The following is a 21,528-nucleotide window of genomic DNA, read 5'->3' on the forward strand; positions in this document are numbered from 1 at the left end:
AATCAGGTGAAAGCGTCGACATCAGAGCTGGAGGCAGCGGTGGAGGAGCACATCGAGGACATCTGCTCTTTGGTGACTTACTTTGTCGTGATCACGATATCCATTTGTTGTATTCGTTTGCCTGTGATTCACTCGTGGGCTGACCGATGAGGTGACGCTTGTTGTTGAGAGAGAAAATAAAGGAATATGCCGATGCGATTGAAAAGTAAAATATTCTTGTTTACTCCAAAAAAAGGCGGTTTAAAATATAAATAAACGTTTTCTAACAAACTATTTCTCACATAAACTGATACTTCAAATATTAAAGGCAAAACAAGGAACCAAGCTGTCACGCTCCCAACAAGCAATGTCTAAAGACGGTTTAAAAGCACACCTGCATCTAAAGGATGTGAATGTGTGATCCTGCAGGAGGAGGTTGCTGAGGAGAGTCGGCAGAAGATGGAGGCCGAGCGGCAGGCGATGATCGAGGAGAAAGAAGAGCTGGAAAAACATGGAGAAAACGTTGAAAACATGGAATCGAAAGACTCGTCGGTCAGAGAGAGAATCGACCGACTCTGTGAGGAAGTCGAGACGATGAAGGTGAAGCACAGAGAGACAATAACGTAATATATCAGTATGTAGTGTCTCTACTTTAAAGAGTCCTCTCCTGCTGATGTTCAGGTGTATATTAGTATGTAGTGTCTCTACTTTAAAGAGTCCTCTCCTGCTGATGTTCAGGTGTATATCAGTATGTAGTGTCTCTACTTTAAAGAGTCCTCTCCTGCTGATGTTCAGGTGTATATCAGTATGTAGTGTCTCTACTTTAAAGAGTCCTCTCCTGCTGATGTTCAGGTGTATTTATCAGTATGTAGTGTCTCTACTTTAAAGAGTCCTCTCCTGCTGATGTTCAGGTGTATATCAGTATGTAGTGTCTCTACTTTAAAGAGTCCTCTCCTGCTGATGTTCACGGTGTATATCAGTATGTAGTGTCTCTACTTTAAAGAGTCCTCTCCTGCTGATGTTCAGGTGTATATCAGTATGTAGTGTCTCTACTTTAAAGAGTCCTCTCCTGCTGATGTTCAGGTGTATATCAGTATGTAGTGTCTCTACTTTAAAGAGTCCTCTCCTGCTGATGTTCAGGTGTATATCAGTATGTAGTGTCTCTGCTTTAAAGAGTCCTCTCCTGCTGATGTTCAGGTGTATATCAGTATGTAGTGTCTCTGCTTTAAAGAGTCCTCTCCTGCTGATGTTCAGGTGTATATCAGTATGTAGTGTCTCTACTTTAAAGAGTCCCTCTCCTGCTGATATTCAGGTGTATATCAGTATGTAGTTGTCTCTACTTTAAAGAGTCCTCTCCTGCTGATGTTTCAGGTGTATATCAGTATTAGTGTCTCTACTTTAAAGAGTCCCTCCTGCTGATGTTCAGGTGTATATCAGTACGTAGTGTCTCTACTTTAAAGAGTCATCTCCTGCTGATGTTCAGGTGTATATCAGTATGTAGTGTCTCTACCTTTAAAGAGTCCTCTCCTGCTGATGTTCAGGTGTAATCAGTATGTAGTGTCTCTACTTTAAAGAGTCCTCTCCTGCTGATATTCAGGTGTATATCAGTATGTAGTGTCTCTACTTTAAAGAGTCCTCTCCTGCTGATGTTCAGGTGTATATCAGTATACAGTGTCTCTACTTTAAAGAGTCCTCTCCTGCTGATGTTCAGGTGTATATCAGTATGTAGTGTCTCTACTTTAAAGAGTCCTCTCCTGCTGATGTTCAGGTGTATATCAGTATGTAGTGTCTCTACTTTAAAGAGTCCTCTCCTGCTGATTATTCAGGGTGTATATCAGTATGTAGTGTCTCTACTTTAAAGAGTCCTCTCCTGCTGATGTTCAGGTGTATATCAGTAGTAAGTGTCTCTACTTTAAAGAGTCCTCTCCTGCTGATGTTCAGGTGTATATCAGTATGTAGTGTCTCTACTTTAAAGAGTCCTCTCCTGCTGATGTTCAGGTGTATATCAGTATGTAGTGTCTCTACTTTAAAGAGTCCTCTCCTGCTGATGTTCAGGTGTATATCAGTACGTAGTGTCTCTACTTTAAAGAGTCCTCTCCTGCTGATGTTCAGGTGTATATCAGTATGTAGTGTCTCTACTTTAAAGAGTCCTCTCCTGCTGATGTTCAGGGTGTATATCAGTATGTAGTGTCTCTACTTTAAAGAGTCCTCTCCTGCTGATCTTCAGGTGTATATCAGTATTTAGTGTCTCTACTTTAAAGAGTCCTCTCCTGCTGATGTTCAGGTGTATATCAGTGTGTAGTGTCTCTACTTTAAAGAGTCCTCTCCTGCTGATGTTCAGGTGTATATCAGTATTGTGGTGTCTCTACTTTAAAGAGTCCTCTTCTGCTGATGTCAGTGTATATCAGTATGTAGTGTCTCTACTTTAAAGAGTCCTCTCCTGCTGATGTTCAGGTGTATATCAGTATGTAGTGTCTCTACTTTAAAGAGTCCTCTCCTGCTGATGTTCAGGTGTATATCAGTATGTAGTGTCTCTACTTTAAAGAGTCCTCTCCTGCTGATGTTCAGGTGTATATCAGTATGTAGTGTCTCTACTTTAAAGAGTCCTCTCCTGCTGATGTTCAGGTGTATATCAGTATGTAGTGTCTCTATTTTAAAGAGTCCTCTCCTGCTGATGTTCAGGTGTATATCAGTATGTAGTGTCTCTACTTTAAAGAGTCCTCTCCTGCTGATGTTCAGGTGTATATCAGTATTTAGTGTCTCTACTTTAAAGAGTCCTCTCCTGCTGATGTTCAGGTGTATATCAGTATGTAGTGTCTCTACTTTAAAGAGTCCTCTCCTGCTGATATTCAGATGTATATCAGTATGTAGTGTCTCTACTTTAAAGAGTCCTCTCCTGCTGATGTTCAGGTGTATATCAGTATTTAGTGTCTCTACTTTAAAGAGTCCTCTCCTGCTGATGTTCAGGTGTATATCAGTATGTAGTGTCTCTACTTTAAAGAGTCCTCTCCTGCTGATGTTCAGGTGTATATCAGTATGTAGTGTCTCTACTTTAAAGAGTCCTCTCCTGCTGATGTTCAGGTGTATATCAGTATTTAGTGTCTCTACTTTAAAGAGTCCTCTCCTGCTGATGTTCAGGTGTATATCAGTATTTAGTGTCTCTACTTTAAAGAGTCCTCTCCTGCTGATGTTCAGGTTTTATATTTAGTGGCTCGTTTAAAGGCTTGATGAATGACTGAATGGTTTGGAAAACACCTGTATCTGGAGGATGTGATTTATGTTGTTGTTGTTGTTGTTGTTGTTGTTGTTGTTGTTGTTGTCCTCAGGAGGAGCAGCTGAAGCTGGAGGCTGAGTGCAGCAAACATGAACAAAGCCTCCAGGTTTTAGAGAAGAAACTGAAGAGTCATGTAGAAACTATCGCAGAGATGAAGAGGGACCTCGCTCAGACAGAGGAAGAGTTAAAGGTAACAGCAGGTTGTATGAACACACTGCATTACAGGGTTCTCCAGCTGCAGTCAAAACATGTCTCCATCTCAATCTCAGTCTTTATTTATTTGTATAGCACATTTAAAACGACCTCAGTGACCAAAGTGCTGCACAGGGAACAAATACAATATTAAATAATAACACAAAACAATAATTAAGATAAAAAACACAATTACTAGAAATGTCAAAATGTTATGTTCAACTAGTATTAAAGTTATTATTCATGCACCAGTTCATGTTTTGATTCCATAACTTGATTCAACGTGTGTGTGTCCTAGCATTACTATACTTGTGGGGACCTAAACCTGTTTACACAGTCACGTGTGGGGACTCACCTCCCTTATGGGGACAAATTGGAGGTCCCCATGAGGGGATCACTAATAGGGTTAGGGTTAGGGTTAGGCATGTGTTGGTTATGGTTAAGGTTAGGATAAGTCTCCAGGAAATGCATGTAAGTCAATGTAATGTCCCCTGAAGTGATGTGTGTGTGTGTGTGTGCTTGTGTGTGCTTGTGTGTGTGTGTGTGTGTGTGTGTGATGTGTGTGTGTGTGTGTGTGTGTGTGTGTGTGTGTGTGTGTGTGTGTGTGTGTGTGTGTGGTGTGTGTGTGTGTGTGTGGTGTGTGTGTGTGTGTGTGTGTGTGTGTGTGTGTGTGTGTGTGTGTGTGGTGTGTGTGTGTGTGTGTGTGTGTGTGTGTGTGTGTGTGTGTGTGTGTGTGTGTGTGTGTGTGTGTGTGTGTGTGTGTGTGTGTGTGTGTGTGTGTGTGTGTGTGTGTGTGTGTGTGTGTGTGTGTGTGTGATCTCCCCCCTGCAGGAGTGTGTGAGTAAAGCGTCAGAGATCAGTCCTCAGCGACAGGTCGTGTCCGCCAGCTCGAGGAGTTTGGACACAGAAATAACTCGACTGCAGAGGAAGATCAAAGTTTACGAGAGCATTCACGGAGAGCAGCAGCAGGTGGTGAGGTGAGGAACAAAATAAAGACGCACCTTTTTGTTTGACTTTCTCTGAATTTTGACATTTTTGGAGAATTGAATATTTTCCTTAGAAATGACTTTTTTTTCTCACAATTTTGACTTTTTTCTTCAAAATTTTTAGATTTATCAGAAAGTTTTGTTTTTATAAAATGTTGACTTTTTTTCATATTTTATTATTTTTCTTAGAATCTTTACTTTTTTCAGAGTTTCATTTTTTTGGTGAGGAATTATTTCACTATTAGTCAAAACAAAATAAAGAGATATTGCATCTTTTGGTTATCTGGTGCAAACACACGTAAGGTAACATATCAGCTCAAAATGTGATGCTTTTTCCCGGCTTAAACTAACAGAATGCTAGTGTTCCCTGAATCCCTCCCTAAATCATGTTGTTGGACACCATGAGAACTTAAATCAGAAATATTATTATTATATGTATTAATTAATAATATATATTATTGATCAGATACAAATGTTCCTCTTCCTCAGGGAGTACGCTGAGGCGGTGTCTCTGTTCAGACAGAAGAGCAAACAGGTGAGAGACCTGCGGAGATTCATCGACCGCCTCGAACACATCATATCGGACAGACAGAGCAGATACAAGGTCCTGAGGAGGTACATATATTTAACATTAATACTATTATACCTTGTGCACAGATACTATGAATACAGAATTGATTTTTTTCTTAAAAATGGTTGTTTTCTTAGAATTGTATTATTTTCAGAATTTTGACTTTTCACCTAATTTTGACTTTTTTCTCAGAATCTCTCAGAATTTAGATTTTATTAGTTTACTTTTTTTTCTTTTGACTTTCTATTGAGAATGTTTAAAACTTGACTTTTAAAGGACCCTTAAACTAGGTTTCCCTAGGCCTGGGCGTAACAAGGACCCTTAAACTAGGTTTCCCTAGGCCTGGGCATAATAAGGACCCTTAAATTAGGTTTCCCTAGGCCTGGGCGTAACAAGGACCCTTAAACTAGGTTTCCCTAGGCCTGGGCGTAACAAGGACCCTTAAACTAGGTTTCCCTAGGCCTGGGCATAATAAGGACCCTTAAATTAGGTTTCCCTAGGCCTGGGCGTAACAAGGACCCTTAAACTAGGTTTCCCTAGGCCTGGGCGTAACAAGGACCCTTAAACTAGGTTTCCCTAGGCCTGGGCGTAACAAGGACCCTTAAACTAGGTTTCCCTAGGCCTGGGCGTAACAAGGACCCTTAAATAGCAGAATCCTGCAGATAGACTTCACAGAATGCTCTGTTCTTCCTTCAGGTCTCTATCGGTCAGGTGTAAATTATATTTTAATAACTTCATGATAAAGATGAACTGCTGCGGCTCCATGATCTTCGACCACAACAACGAGACGCTCTCCATCTCCGTACGTAAAGTTACTCCTTTCTTATTTCTGCATTTAAAAAATTGAAGTATAGTCAATAAGAAGTAAACAAACAATATTGTTTAAAGTAAGATGGACTATCCTGGTTTATTTCTCACCTGTAATTACTCACCTGTAATTGTCTCACCTGTGTTGTCTCGCCTGTAGTTGTCTCGCCTGTGTTGTCTCGCCTGTAGTTGTCTCGCCTGTAGTTGTCTCGCCTGTAGTTGTCTCACCTGTGTTGTCTCACCTGTGTTGTCTCACCTGTAGTTGTCTCACCTGCAGTTGTCTCACCTGCAGTTGTCTCACCTGTGTTGTCTCACCTGTAGTTGTCTCGCCTGTAGTTGTCTCACCTGTGTTGTCTCACCTGTGTTGTCTCACCTGTAGTTGTCTCACCTGTAGTAGTCTCACCTGCAGTTGTCTCACCTGTTGTCTCACCTGTGTTGTCTCACCTGTAGTAGTCTCACCTGTAGTTGTCTCGCCTGTAGTTGTCTCGCCTGTGTTGTCTCACCTGTAGTTGTCTCCTGTGTTGTCTCACCTGTAGTTGTCTCGCCTGTGTTGTCTCACCTGTAGTTGTCTCACCTGTAGTTGTCTCACCTGTGTTGTCTCACCTGGCTTGTCTCACCTGTGTAGTTGTCTCACCTGTGTTGTCTCACCTGTGTTGTCTCACCTGTAGTTGTCTCACCTGTAGTTGTCTTACCTGTGTTGTCTCACCTGTAGTTGTCTCACCTGTAGTTGTCTCACCTGTAGTTGTCTCACCCGTAGTTGTCTCACCTGTAGTTGTCTCACCTGTGTTGTCTCACCTGTAGTTGTCTTACCTGTGTTGTCTCACCTGTAGTTGTCTCACCTGTAGTTGTCTTACCTGTGTTGTCTCACCTGTAGTTGTCTCACCTGTAGTTGTCTCACCTGTAGTTGTCTCACCCGTAGTTGTCTCACCCGTAGTTGTCTCACCTGTAGTTGTCTCACATGTGTTGTCTCACCTGTGTTGTCTCGCCTGGCTTGTCTCACCTGTGTTGTCTCACCTGTAGTTGTCTCACCTGTAGTTGTCTCACCTGTAGTTGTCTCACCTGTGTTGTGTTATGGAAATCTAAAAACCCCAATACTGTAGAGTACAAGTCAGAAAACAAATAAATGGTGAAACAGACAGAGTTGTCTTTCCGGTGATGTTTATTCGAACAAACATCAGATACAATAAAATATAGACACAGGTCTCACAGAGTATAGGATAGTCTGCGCGAGTGTGCGCAGTTCAATATTATAGCAAAGCTTATATAGTAGAAATGATGAGAAGGTAAGAAATCTGTCTTCACACGGTCACATTGTTATTAGACACCTGGCCTTGAGCTGTAGAAGTTCTCGTGTGACTTTGTGTGAGTCTCAACCTAGTAGCCAAAACAGCTCTGTGGCCTTGAAGTAGGACAGATAGAGCAAACAGCACATCTAACCAAATGAGAAGCATTTGGTTTTAACATATCAGGATATTAGGAAATGTCCACTACATTCTCCCCTTTTGATCATACTTGATCAATAAAAACAAATGACAGGATAGACTGATATAACACATCAATGAATACACTCCATCACTGGTTTAAGTAAACACATCCCAAATATATCATAGAAAACTGGCTGTTTGTGTGGAGGACAGACTCCAATATAATGTAAGCATAAGAGGAGAGTACACTTGATACACATGATTATATTGATTATATTGTAGTGTCGGAATCAGACTCTTCTGATTCTAGCTGGTCTATCTCACTGTGGCGCAAAGGATTGTCTTGTAATGGGATAGCAGTATACTGAACGAAAGCTAAAGATACCAGGCTGGAAAAGCCTTTCTTCAGTATTGGGATAATCAAACAGGTACAACTGATTAATAGGCCGAAAATGATTATCAGGGATGTAACTATCCTAGCCAGCCATGCTTGCCACCCCCCCGATGTAAGCCAGGCCCACCAGTCCCAGCCGCCTGCGTTGGATATGTCATCCACTTTCATGTCGGCTAACAAGTTGTTAAGATGCAGCACGGTGTCAGTGATGTTCTTGGTGGCGTCGGGAATGTAAGTGCAACAGGAGTCACCGATCACATGACACAGGCCACCCTTTGAGGCGAACAAAAGGTCAAGAGCAAATTGGTGCTGCATGAGCATATTCCTAGAGGCTATTATGAATGGGGGCAATGCCTGGAAGCCTTGCGTCGTCTCGTAAGTGAGGTTCTCTAGTCGAACGTGTAAGGTATCTATCTTATGGGCATTGTTTACTGTACCCCACCATGGAAACAAGCCACCAAAGAATTTAACTCCAGTGGACGTCAGCTCTCTTTTTACCTTGTGGTGGTCCGGGTGTTGGAACTCTGGGTAATGATTTGTCGTGTACATTAAGGACGTGAGGACCGTGACTGCTGGATTCAAATCCACTAGAGTGCATGTACCTATCCAGAGGGGAGCCAGCATCTGATAGAGCTTGTCGCCGCACAACCAAACGTAATCTTGTGGCGCGCTAAACCCAGCATCACTGGGCCAGGCCAGTTGGAGGGAAGTATGGTTAACATCAGGGAATGCTACGTTAGAAAGGATTCTTTCAGGGACACTGAATATGCAATACGAGCTATTGTAAACACCGTAACTGCACGTATTCTGTAGGATACGAGTACAACCAGTAGTAGTACCTAGGGAAAAATAAGGTGGTGTAAGAGACGTTTTATGGTATACTCTCTGGATACAAATGCTGTGTTTCATCCCTCTCAAATGGCTGGGTGCACATGGCTGACCGGTTGGTACTTTGCGTATGTGGTATCAACCGTATATGCACGCAAAAGGGAGTTAGACTTATTACTGCATGGTGGAGGAAGCTGCCTGGCATAACGCCACTCGGTTACGCGGTCTTCCCCCTCGATGGGCCTTGTCAGAGCCATAAACGCACAGAGGTGTTCAACCTGGGTCAGAGAGCGCGGACGAACTGGCACTGACATTGATGAGTCCTGGAGAAAAAGGGTGCATGCATAACATGAACCATTTTGTCCTGCGGCCTGCAAGAATGATCTCAGAGTGTGCCACCAAACGTTACCGGTGTTTCCATTACTGGTCTGAACCACATCAATGTTGTTATGGTCGTTATTGCCTATGTATAGGTTACGTTTTAGAAGTGTAGATGTACCTATGGATGTCAATGTTTGTGTCAAAGGCGGTTTATCCTTTTTGGGGGTCTGAGTTTTGGGCGCGATGTCTATGTAAAATGTGCCACACGGGTCGGTGCCGGATACATACATACATACAACATAATAACCCCCGTCTGATATCTGGGCAGCCTGTAGTTGCAACAGGACAACGGGGCTCGATGAATTGACTTTGGAGATAGACAATCTCCCTTTGATGTTTGTTTTGTCGTCCCATAGGGTATAACCCCAATCGGTGTATGCGGTGGTCCATAAAACAAAAGCCCAGCCCCCTGAGCAGTGATTGGCGGTTTGACCAAAACTGCCTTCGACATAGCATATGTAGGCGTCCGCCCACCCCAGTTTCTTAGGGTCGGAGCAATGCATGTAGTCGCACGGGTCTAACTGCACTGTGCTATCTTCCCCATCCCTTAGAGTAATGTTACCAATCCCTGTCTTGATCAGCCCCTCTTCCCATGTGGTTCGCCCTGCTTTCCCCATGTACCTCTTAGATACCTCGATTTTTGCACTACAGTTGTCTCACCTGTAGTTGTCTCACCTGTGTTGTCTCACCTGTGTTGTCTCACCTGTAGTTGTCTCGCCTGGCTTGTCTCACCTGTGTTGTCTCACCTGTAGTTGTCTCACCTGTAGTTGTCTCACCTGTAGTTGTCTCACCTGTAGTTGTCTCACCTGTGTTGTCTCACCTGTGTTGTCTCACCTGTAGTTGTCTCACCTGTAGTTGTCTCACCTGTGTTGTCTCACCTGTAGTTGTCTCGCCTGGCTTGTCTCACCTGTGTTGTCTCACCTGTAGTTGTCTCACCTGTGTTGTCTCACCTGTAGTTGTCTCACCTGTAGTTGTCTCACCTGGCTTGTCTCACCTGTAGTTGTCTCACCTGTAGTTGTCTCACCTGTAGTTGTCTCACCTGTAGTTGTCTCACCTGTAGTTGTCTCACCTGTAGTTGTCTCACCTGTAGTTGTCTCACCTGTGTTGTCTCACCTGTAGTTGTCTCGCCTGGCTTGTCTCACCTGTGTTGTCTCACCTGTAGTTGTCTCACCCGTAGTTGTCTCACCTGTAGTTGTCTCACCTGTGTTGTCTCACCTGTGTTGTCTCACCTGTAGTTGTCTCACCTGTAGTTGTCTCACCTGTAGTTGTCTCACCTGTGTTGTCTCACCTGTAGTTGTCTCGCCTGGCTTGTCTCACCTGTGTTGTCTCACCTGTAGTTGTCTCACCCGTAGTTGTCTCACCTGTGTTGTCTCACCTGTGTTGTCTCACCTGTAGTTGTCTCACCTGTAGTTGTCTCACCTGTGTTGTCTCACCTGTAGTTGTCTCGCCTGGCTTGTCTCACCTGTGTTGTCTCACCTGTAGTTGTCTCACCTGTGTTGTCTCACCTGTAGTTGTCTCACCTGGCTTGTCTCACCTGTAGTTGTCTCACCTGTAGTTGTCTCGCCTGTGTTGTCTCACCTGTAGTTGTCACACCTGTAGTTGTCTCACCTGTAGTTGTCTCACCTGTGGTGGTCTCACCTGTGTGTCTCAACCTGTAGTTGTCTCACCTGTGTTGTCTCACCTGTAGTTGTCTCACCTGTAGTTGTCTCACCTGTAGTTGTCTCACCTGTAGTTGTCTCACCTGTAGTTGTCTCACCTGTAGTTGTCTCACCTGTAGTTGTCTCACCTGTGTTGTCTCACCTGTAGTTGTCTCACCTGTAGTTGTCTCACCTGTAGTTGTCTCACCTGTAGTTGTCTCACCTGTAGTTGTCTCACCTGTGTTGTCTCACCTGTAGTTGTCCCGTCCGTGTCTCACCTGTAGTTGTCTCACCTGTAGTTGTCTCACTGTATGTTCTCACCTGTAGTTGTCTCACCTGTAGTTGTCTCACCTGTGTTGTCTCACCTGTAGTTGTCTCACCTGTAGTTGTCTCACCTGTAGTTGTCTCACCTGTAGTTGTCTCACCTGTAGTTGTCTCACCTGTGTTGTCTCACCTGTAGTTGTCTCACCTGTAGTTGTCTCACCTGTAGTTGTCTCACCTGTAGTTGTCTCACCTGTGTTGTCTCACCTGTAGTTGTCTCACCTGTAGTTGTCTCACCTGTAGTTGTCTCACCTGTAGTTGTCTCACCTGTGTTGTCTCACCTGTAGTTGTCTCACCTGTGTTGTTTCACCTGTGTTGTCTCACCTGTAGTTGTCTCACCTGTGTTGTCTCACCTGTAGTTGTCTCACCTGTGTTGTTTCACCTGTGTTGTCTCACCTGTAGTTGTCTTACCTGTAGTTGCCTCACCTGTAGTTGTCTCACCTGTAGTTGTCTCACCTGTGATGTCTCACCTGTAGTTGTCTCACCTGTAGTTGTCTCACCTGTGTTGTCTCACCTGTAGTTGTCTCACCTGTGTTGTCTCACCTGTAGTTGTCTCACCTGTAGTTGTCTCACCTGTAGTTGTCTCACCTGTAGTTGTCTCACCTGTGTTGTCTCACCTGTAGTTGTCTCACCTGTGTTGTCTCACCTGGCTTGTCTCACCTGTAGTTGTCTCACCTGTATTTGTCTCACCTGTGCAGGTGATGCCCCCGGGCCGGGAGGATGAGGGGGTGTTGAGTGACATGCGCTCTCTGAGTGGAGGCGAGCGCTCGTTCTCCACCGTCTGCTTCATGCTCTCTCTGTGGGAGATCACAGAGTCTCCCTTCAGGTGCCTCGACGAGTTTGACGTCTACATGGTACACACACACACTCACTCACTCTCACACACACACACACACACATTCTCTCACTCACTCACTCACTCACTCACTCACTCACACACACACACACACATACACACACACACACACACACACACACACACACACACCTCATGCAGATACATTCTCTCAAACTGAGGAATAAATGGCAGGAAAATCCAAAACACACTCCTGTGATTTTCTTATTTATTTCGGGCTTTTTTTGTGGAAGGAGTGAAGGAAGGAGTGAAGGAAGGAAGGAGTGAAGGAATCTGGTTGAATATCTAAATGTGCCGTTCTTGGACTCTGTGTCGATGTTTTATGATCTTCATGAATGAGTTCAGCACAAAGCGACTGGAAGATGCATTTGTTTACGACGCAGAAAGAAATGACTTTGTTCCAGAAAGAATTGGAAATGTGTCATTTATTTCAAATTTAAAGGTTTTCTTTGTGAAAGTATTAATGTCAAAAACAAAAGAGAAAAAAAGGTATTTTGATTTAATCACAAAAGTTCCATTATGTTTCCCAAATTTAAAAAAATGCCATGATAATAAATGAATAAAATGTATTAATAAATACATAAACTAATAAATAATACAATTAAAGCATCAGTTATTAACTCTGCTCTAACGATCGTAAACTTCTCTCTACATCAAAAATAAGAATCATTTTGTAAATCATCAAAATAATGAAGAACCGAGGTGAGGCTGATTGAACTGATGCCCCTTTCACACCAACGCGGTTCCCGTTCTCGCTCCTCTTGCGCTCTTCTGGTTCGGAACCGGTTTTTATTTTCAGCCCCCGTTTTGTTCACACCACCCAGAGCCCGAGTGGTGCTGCGTCATCATGATGCAGCCGTTTAGGTGCCTGCGCCATAAAGCCAAACCGCGCGGAAACCCCTCACATCGACAACAACAACAACAATGGCCGATTGTATTGATGCTCGTTTTGCTTTGTCGAAACCAAATGGGAATAATAGGACGATTTCACCACAAACTTTCCATTCGTCACAAGCGACTTTCAAATGTTCTCTGACAGAGTCTAGCAAGTCATAATATGGACTTGTTTTCGGACGACCGCTGCCACTCCGTCCGAGGTCTCGCTTTCGGTTCCGATAATCCTTCTTAACTTTTTGCAGTTTCTTGCAAACCTGGTCCACGAGTTTGGGGTTTTCCATCGCTGTGTACAAACTGGACAAAACGTGGGCTTTTTGTTGTTGTTGTTCAGGAGGGTGATCCCGCCTCCGACGTAAGCGTGACGTATGCGGTCAGGGGCGCCACCAGGGATTTTAGGCCCCATGAAAAGATATCACATTGGTTACTTAAACATTTTGTTCTTAATGTTCTAAAATAGTTGGGGCCCCTGTCAGTCACGGGCCCTTAGAATCGTCCTAACTTTTCACCCCCTTACGGCGCCCCTGTATGCGGTTCTTGCTTCTAGACGGACAATTCGAGCTTGGTAAGAACCGCTGCGGTGTGAACAGGAAAAACCGGTGCTTATCAGACTCTAGCTCCGAACCGGCCCTGGAACCGCGTTGGTGTGAAAGGGGCGTGTGCGTTTCACTTCCTTTGATTATTCTTATTTGTATTGAAGGCAGAACTAAATAAGTTTCATTTGTACTATCTTTGATACATTTTCTTTATTTTTGCAGGATATGCACAACCGGCGGATCTCTCTGGATCTCCTGCTGGAGCTTTCTGAGCGTCAGACCCTTCGTCAGTTCATCTTCGTCACTCCTCTCACCACCAGGTGGCGCTCCTCTTCACACACTGACCTTTCTATCATATATACAGTTTTAATTGTACATCTTAGTTTCCTGTACTGAGGCTAAAGCATGCCATCAAAACTATTATATAGGTTTTAGTTTTTAACTATATAATACATATTCAATTATTGCATATAGTAATAAATATTAGGAATGGATCATTATTTTAAATTAATCTTAAATATAATGATATGAATTCAGCATTACAATTTAAAAGTAATTTTAATAAAAAATGTATTTGTGATAATTGTGCATTTTTATATGAAATTATAAAAATGTAATTTTTTTTTATTCTATAATTTCTTAATTGTCAAAGTATCTTTCTATCATTATAAACACTACATTATTTATTAATTGTTATTTAAATTATATATATATATTGTATGACTACTTTACAATAGATTGTATTGCATCATTAAATACACATTTAAAAAATATGTACATGTTATTGTTTAATTGCATGGTTTTCTACATGTGTTGGAAATCCTTGAAACACTTGAATTTAATTCTGTGTTTTCCAGGTTAGCATGAAAGTGCTTATAATGTGGTTTTTATAATGACAGGTTTCACCCTTCTGCAGAATGCTGTTACACATCTGTGTTGCTTGGAGCACAATAATATAATAAAGAAGTGAAAAGGCAACTTGGGGTGCTAAAGGGTGCTAAAGGGTGCTAAAGGGTGCTAAAGGGTGCTAAAGGATGCTAAAGGGTGCTAAAGGGTGCTAAAGGGTGCTAAAGGATGCTAAAGGGTGCTAAAGGGTGCTAAAGGATGCTAAAGGATGCTAAAGGGTGCTAAATGATGCTAAAGGGTGCTAAAGGGTGCTAAAGGGTGCTAAAGGGTGCTAAAGGATGCTAAAGGGTGCTAAAGGGTGCTAAAGGATGCTAAAGGGTGCTTTTCTCATACCTCTTGAGGGGGCAGGGATCCTGTGCGTCAGCTTGGTTCTTTGACATATTTTCACTTTGTTTTTATGTCACCTGTGTTTTGTGTCTTTCAGCAATCTTCCAAAATCCAGACTGATAAAGATCCACAAGCTGCAGGATCCAGAGAGAATCTGCAGCGAAGCTCAGGAGGAAGAAGAGGACGCTTAAAAGTAATGAAGAGAGACGTTGGTACGACGTGAAGCTCAGTATTATCATTCAGTATTCTCATGTTTGCTTGCTGGGATTCATTTATGGATGTGTTTGAAAACCTAATGACGGTTTAATGTTTCAGGACTCGCAGGTATGTTAACTCTTATTGTTGTGTTCATGTGTTGCTGCCTTTAGCCACACCATTGTTCTTTATATTGATCTGTTATCAACATTTTGTGCATCTCGATAACGTATTCATAGTTACAAGAGGAAGCGAGGCGGATTTTATTCATCTCATTCACACTGTCTGCAAATAAATTACATTCCTGTAGGCCTACAACTAAACCAATTTTCAATTACTTTTCTAAAAGGGAAACCGATGTTCTCCCATGTTTTGGTGTTACTAGGTATTATGAATACTGAGGGGACATTTTGGGATTTATTTGTTGTTTGATGTTCATTGATAGCCATTGAAAATGAGCCGATTAGCTTACACTGGCACATACACCGTGATGATCCTTGTGCATTGAGCCTAAAAAATATAATTGCAATATTTATTTCAGCATTGACATAAAAACTGAAAAGATGTGGAGTTATAGCATCAATTACATGTTAGAAGTTATACGAGTTATACGCATCATAAGCTTTTACAGGGTTGCCAACTTTGGGTACCTGGCTGGAGTGAGATTTTGATATCATGGGTTTAATTACATACATGCGCACTAGCATATATATAGGATATATATACAATATATACAAATACACAAAATTGGACTGTGAAGCCGACAATTGAGCGGCCCGACCAAGCAAGGAGGCAGAGGCAGAACGTCCAAAAATATAACCCGGTGTGGGCATTTATTAAATCATGAACATATGACACAGCCTCAATCTGCTGCTCACGTGAACACAGCCACCACAAGGATCTCACACACACTACCAGCCTCCAAACAGACAGGGCAACAGAGCCTAAATACCCACACACTAATCAGCAATTAGACACAGGTGGGGGGGAGGAGACAACACAGGGCACCAGGTGAACACAATCAACCACAATGAAGCTACACAACCCGTAACGGAGGCCGAGATCTATGGGCCCAGAGATCACCTCCGTGACATGGACACAGAATATAAAGGGCACAAAGTTTCATTCACTATGTTTGGCTCTATGAAACCTGATGTACTATGATTCTGTTTTCTTCAAGGTTGTGTCTTCCTGGTCGAATGCACTTATTGTAAGTCGCTTTGGATAAAAGCGTCAGCTAAATGTAATGTAATGTAAATGACTGCTATCATGTCAGCAGCGGGACCTTAGCATATACAGTATATAGGATATACAATATATACAAATACACAATATTGGACACAGACTATAAAGGGCACAAAGTTTAATTCACTAATGAAAGTCAAACACATGTTTGTTTCCACTGTTTTATTGTGTGCCTGTCGCGATAAGCAATTAATTGACTTATCGTACGATAAATAAAAATGAACTCGATAAATTGTCATTTACACAGGCCTTATTTCTAAAAAAGAATCCCAGTTTTAATTTCCTTAAGAGATTGTCAATATTTGAAGCAGAGATGTTCATCTATAGTGATGCCTAAGTATCTGGAGGTGTTAACAGCTTCAATGGGGTTATGCTGTGCAGACATGATGCAGGGAAGAACAGTTGGTCACGTTTCCTTATTGGAAAACAACATGACTTTTGTCTTGTCTGAATTTAACACCAACCTGAGGTGGAACAGATGTGACTGAAAAGTGTCAAAAGCAGACTGCAGACGCTCAAATGCAAGGGCAACAGTGCTAGCACAACAGTATCATCTGCATATAGATGTACAGAGGCATCAATACTTTGACCCACATCATTTATATAAATAGTAAAAAGGGTGGGTCCCAAGACCGAACCTTGAGGAACGCCTCTGGGCACATTACGAAAGCTTGAGGAGAGACCGCTGAATTTTACACATTGCTTGTGATTTGAAAGATAGTTTGCAAACCCGCCAACGGCTTGGTCAGACAGGCGAAATAGCTTCATGGTCCATGTATCAAATGCCTGGGATAAGTCTATAAAAAGGGCAGCACAGTAGCTCTTTGCGTCCAAGCCTTCAACAATGTCATTTGGGTTGGATCTGAAGATTACCTTTTGGTGTGTTCCTGCCATTTTGTATTGTAATGCTCTGCTCCATTCCACTAGGGGTCTTTTTGATTGTTACTGTTCCCCTTACTTTCTTTATTGCTTCTGCGTATGGAACTTTTGTTTGTCTCTCTCTGCACCTCTCTGGCCTCTCTCTGCACTCTCTGGCCTCTCTCTGCACCTCTCTGGCCTCTCTCTGCACTCTCTGGCCTCTCTCTGCACCTCTCTGGCCTCTCTCTGCAGCTCTCTGGCCTCTCTCTGCACCTCTCTGGCCTCTCTCTGCACTCTCTGCACCTCTCTGGCCTCTCTCTGCACCTCTCTGGCCTCTCTCTGCACTCTCTGCACTCTCTGGCCTCTCTCTGCACCTCTCTGGCCTCTCTCTGCAGCTCTCTGGCCTCTCTCTGCACCTCTCTGGCCTCTCTCTGCACTTTCTGGCCTCTCTCTGCACCTCTCTGGCCTCTCTCTGCACCTCTCTGGCCTCTCTCTGCACTCTCTGGCCTCTCTCTGCACCTCTCTGGCCTCTCTCTGCAGCTCTCTGGCCTCTCTCTGCACCTCTCTGGCCTCTCTCTGCACTCTCTGGCCTCTCTCTGCACCTCTCTGGCCTCTCTCTGCACCTCTCTGGCCTCTCTCTGCACTTTCTGGCCTCTCTCTGCACCTCTCTGGCCTCTCTCTGCACCTCTCTGGCCTCTCTCTGCACTCTCTGGCCTCTCTCTGCACCTCTCTGGCCTCTCTCTGCACTCTCTGGCCTCTCTCTGCACCTCTCTGGCCTCTCTCTGCACCTCTCTGGCCTCTCTCTGGCCTCTCTCTGCACCTCTCTGGCCTCTCTCTGCACCTCTCTGGCCTCTCTCTGCACCTCTCTGGCCTCTCTCTGCACCTCTCTGGCCTCTCTGCACTTCACATCCTCCAAACGCAGCACTGTGATCTCCTCTGCAGTTACAACATTTAACCTTTGCATCCTTTTCACATTTCCCATCCTCATGTTGTCCTCCGCATCTCGCACACCTTAGCCGTCCTTTACACTGCTGCGCTGTGTGCCCCATGCGTTGACATGCGTAGCACCTGAGAGGCTTGGGAATGTACTCCCTAAGCATTAAGTTCAGATATCCCATGTGTACTGCCTTAGGTAAGGTTTTCTCAAACTGAATGAGAACTGATGTTCCTTTGAGTGTGCCATCCCGTCTGCTTTTAAGCCTTGAGACTTCCACTACTTTGCCTCCTTTTAATTCACTTTGAACATCTTCCATTGACATGTCCAATGACTCCTGAGATGACTCCTCTCAGTTTAGCCATTGCTCCCGGGATATGCGTCTTCCTTTTCTCCCCATTCAGTGAGTTCATTCCCAGAATCTCTTCCTGCTGCTGTTTGTTATTGGCATGTCTCAAAACCCGCTTGTTGTTCATGAATTTAGCAAATTTCATTTTTCCAATCTCTTCTTCAATTGCTTTGGTAAGTTTAATCGGGTGGTAATGCCCACCATCCTGATTGAATTCTATTACAACTCTCCACTCGTGTTCTAGTTGTTGGTTGACTTTTGATGTTTAGCTTTGATTAGCCTTGTCTGCTTCACCCGACCAACTTCGCGCTCTTACTGAGCTATCTCTTTCTCTCAAAGCCCTTTTCGTCCTCGCAGCTTTGGATATCATCCATTCCATATCGTTTCTTTGGCTACCATCGGAGCTGGTTGACATGATGAGACAGTCAATGTACACTTTATGCAAATCTGCCAAAATAACAGTCTAATGCTACCGTTTCTGTATGTTTCCGAGTTTTCAGATTCTCTCTGAGCTTTCTGCAACGCGTCTCCCACTTCACTTCCTTCTTCCAGTCCGACCAGCCGACGACTCCACTCACCTGTTGGTAGATGTTTCCTCTTTAACATTCCTCCATCCAGCAGGAGCAGGTCCTCCTCACAGAGGAACAGCTAGTCCTGTTCCTGCAGGTTTCAGAGTCTCACCCAGCAGGAGCAGGTCCTCCTCACAGAGGAACAGCTAGTCCTGTTCCTGCAGGTTTCAGAGTCTCATCCAGCAGGAGCAGGTCCTCCTCACAGAGGAACAGCTAGTCCTGTTCCTGCAGGTTTCAGAGTGTCACCCAGCAGGAGCAGGTCCTCCTCACAGAGGAACAGCTAGTCCTGTTCCTGCAGGTTTCAGAGTCTCACCCAGCAGGAGCAGGTCCTCCTCACAGAGGAACAGCTAGTCCTGTTCCTGCAGGTTTCAGAGTCTCACCCAGCAGGAGCAGGTCCTCCTCACAGAGGAACAGCTAGTCCTGTTCCTGCAGGTTTCAGAGTCTCACCCAGCAGGAGCAGGTCCTCCTCACAGAGGAACAGCTAGTCCTGTTCCTGCAGGTTTCAGAGTCTCACCCAGCAGGAGCAGGTCCTCCTCACAGAGGAACAGCTAGTCCTGTTCCTGCAGGTTTCAGAGTCTCACCCAGCAGGAGCAGGTCCTCCTCACAGAGGAACAGCTAGTCCTGTTCCTGCAGGTTTCAGAGTCTCACCCAGCAGGAGCAGGTCCTCCTCACAGAGGAACAGCTAGTCCTGTTCCTGCAGGTTTCAGAGTGTCACCCAGCAGGAGCAGGTCCTCCTCACAGAGGAACAGCTAGTCCTGTTCCTGCAGGTTTCAGAGTCTCACCCAGCAGGTAACTTTACAGTAAACTCTGACTTCTCTCCAAAAACATTAGTTTTACTGTCAGAGCTGATCATGGAAGTGAAATATGATTTGTACCAGATAGCCTGAACCTAAAACATACAGAAACTCAACTGTAAAATGAAGTCATGATTGTAAGGTTCATTTAGGCCTATACCATTAAACACCTCCCGGTAACAGTCAAGTCAACAATGAAAATAAATTGTTGTTTTTAATCACTTTTTTAAAATTATATCTTTATCTACTTCTTTGTTTGTTTTGGACACATATATGTATGTCTATTCTATGCTTTAAAGGACTCTGTCTTGTGTGTTCATTGTCACTGTTGGAGCTATATATCTCTTTATATTATTTAATAGTTTAACATTTATTCTCTTGCTGTTTATAGTGTTCATTGTAAATGTATTCTTAGTTAGTCTCATAAGTTAAAGTCGTTTCTATGCTTTTATTTTGAAGGCATGTTTGGGCACTGGGTGATTAGAGCACCTGGTGTAATTGTATATATTGGAGCCAGGTGGAGGTGGGAGCCAGAGCACTAGTAGGCAAACGGTTTCTTAGCAGGGTGTTTGGAGCCACACAAAGGAAAGCCATAGGAACGGCTTCAGGAAGAGAGACAGGAAACCTGTTCTTGTTCTTTATCATTGGAATAAAATGCACAAATGGAGGTTCTTGTCTGGACTTGGATGATCATTGCCCTGCATACGATCCGCTAACTAGTGCCTCAGCGGCTCTTTTAGTTCTATAGGATGTTGGCCGCAGTCACGTTTAATTTGACCATTTATTTCAGGTTGATTTCTGAGTTATTTTCCATTAATTTGAGAGGTCTTTCTTGAAAGGGTTAAACCTGTGTGAGTTGTTATATGTTAAGGTTTAGGCTCGGCAGTGAATCCACTTTGATTTCAAAGTAAAATCAGCAGAAACACAGTTTAATGTTCACCTTTAATTAATCCTGTAGTGAGTTCAGGTGAAGCAGCAAAAGAGTGAAAAGTGACTTCATTAAATGCAGGAGTTAAACTTGAAGCTGCAGTCGAATGATGACCTGAGATCCTGATGTGAATTGTTAATAAGTGATTCCTCAGTAACACATCATCATCACCACTATCATCATCATCATCACCCTGAGGAAGAGGAGAGACGGTGGCCATGTTGAGAAACTCCTCACTTTATTGACAGACTTTTGGCACACACACACACACACACACACATTACTTCATTGATTTCCACACACAGATGAGACAGAGATGTGTGTGTGCGCAGACACAGAAGATTCAACACCCCCCCCTGCTGTCTGATACAGGCACTGCTGCACAAAGAGGCACAACACACAACACACAACACACACACACTTATAAACTCTGAATCTTGTGGTGAACATATACACACTGGCTAAGCCAAAGGTGATATAGGCTTTTTGTTTGCAATATGTGTTCAAATATCACTAGTTATCCTAATAAACCACTATCTGAGGATAATACAAGCAACCATAAAACGTCCTTTATCCAGAGAGCCATTGAAGCCCTTGAAGAATTGATCCTCCCGCAAATCTTTTCATCTGCTGTATTAATAAAGTTTCCACGTATTTTCACGCAACTTTCTGTACAGAACATTATAAAACAATTATTCGTTATATTTGAAAAGTCTTCCTAAAGACTACATTAGTAATATACTGTATATCTACAGATATAAACACAACTAGTAAGGGAATCTGTGTTTGGTAGATTATTTCTTTGTTGTAACAATGCTTCTCGGCTCTAAATCTGAAACCGTTGGAAAGCCTGTTTTCCTTTCAAATGGTGCCACATTTGTGAGGAACATGCGTTTGTGGGATGAGCAGCTGAGTGTGTGCGCCCAGGACAAATGGGACAAATCTCCTCAAAGACTCATAAAAAAATAAGCCATTCCCCAGATATGTATTATATGGAAAATATTTTTATCATGAAAAACAACAGCGATTTCACGTATTCAAAATGGTATTTAAAGGGTTAAAATCCGGAAAATGATCAAATATTTGGTATTTTTGATTAGGGCTGAAGTTGCTTTCAGGATTGAAAAAAACATATTTTAATATAATGTTTTTATCAAAGTTTTTGGCAGTTTTGTGTCCCGAATGGTCGATTAGGGAAGTACATGTTGTACACAGTGAATTACAGACCCATTGGAACAATTCAAATTGGAGTTCTAAAATATAACGAGAAAATAGCCTTGTTACAAAATATCATGCCATTTGCCAATAACTTCGGTTGTGTTAACCAAAGTTATTGGCAAATG

General features: G+C 43.2%; 1 protein-coding gene across 1 annotated transcript in view; it reads left to right on the forward strand.

Moving 5' to 3' along the window:
• The window catches only part of smc6 (structural maintenance of chromosomes 6), a gene marked incomplete in the record, with an annotated part of 51,892 nt that extends 37,061 nt beyond the window's left edge, over nucleotides 1-14,831 (forward strand). Inside the window, 9 exon segments of the mRNA XM_034210845.1 lie at nucleotides 1-72; nucleotides 409-579; nucleotides 3,306-3,443; nucleotides 4,277-4,422; nucleotides 4,921-5,046; nucleotides 5,699-5,804; nucleotides 11,493-11,648; nucleotides 13,303-13,400; nucleotides 14,411-14,831. Of these exon segments, the coding sequence (XP_034066736.1) occupies nucleotides 1-72; nucleotides 409-579; nucleotides 3,306-3,443; nucleotides 4,277-4,422; nucleotides 4,921-5,046; nucleotides 5,699-5,804; nucleotides 11,493-11,648; nucleotides 13,303-13,400; nucleotides 14,411-14,504 (1,107 nt within the window).
• Nucleotides 14,832-21,528: the final 6,697 nt, after the last annotated feature.

The sequence above is a fragment of the Gymnodraco acuticeps genome, unplaced genomic scaffold, assembly GCF_902827175.1.
Source record: "Gymnodraco acuticeps unplaced genomic scaffold, fGymAcu1.1, whole genome shotgun sequence".
Taxonomy (NCBI): domain Eukaryota; kingdom Metazoa; phylum Chordata; class Actinopteri; order Perciformes; family Bathydraconidae; genus Gymnodraco; species Gymnodraco acuticeps.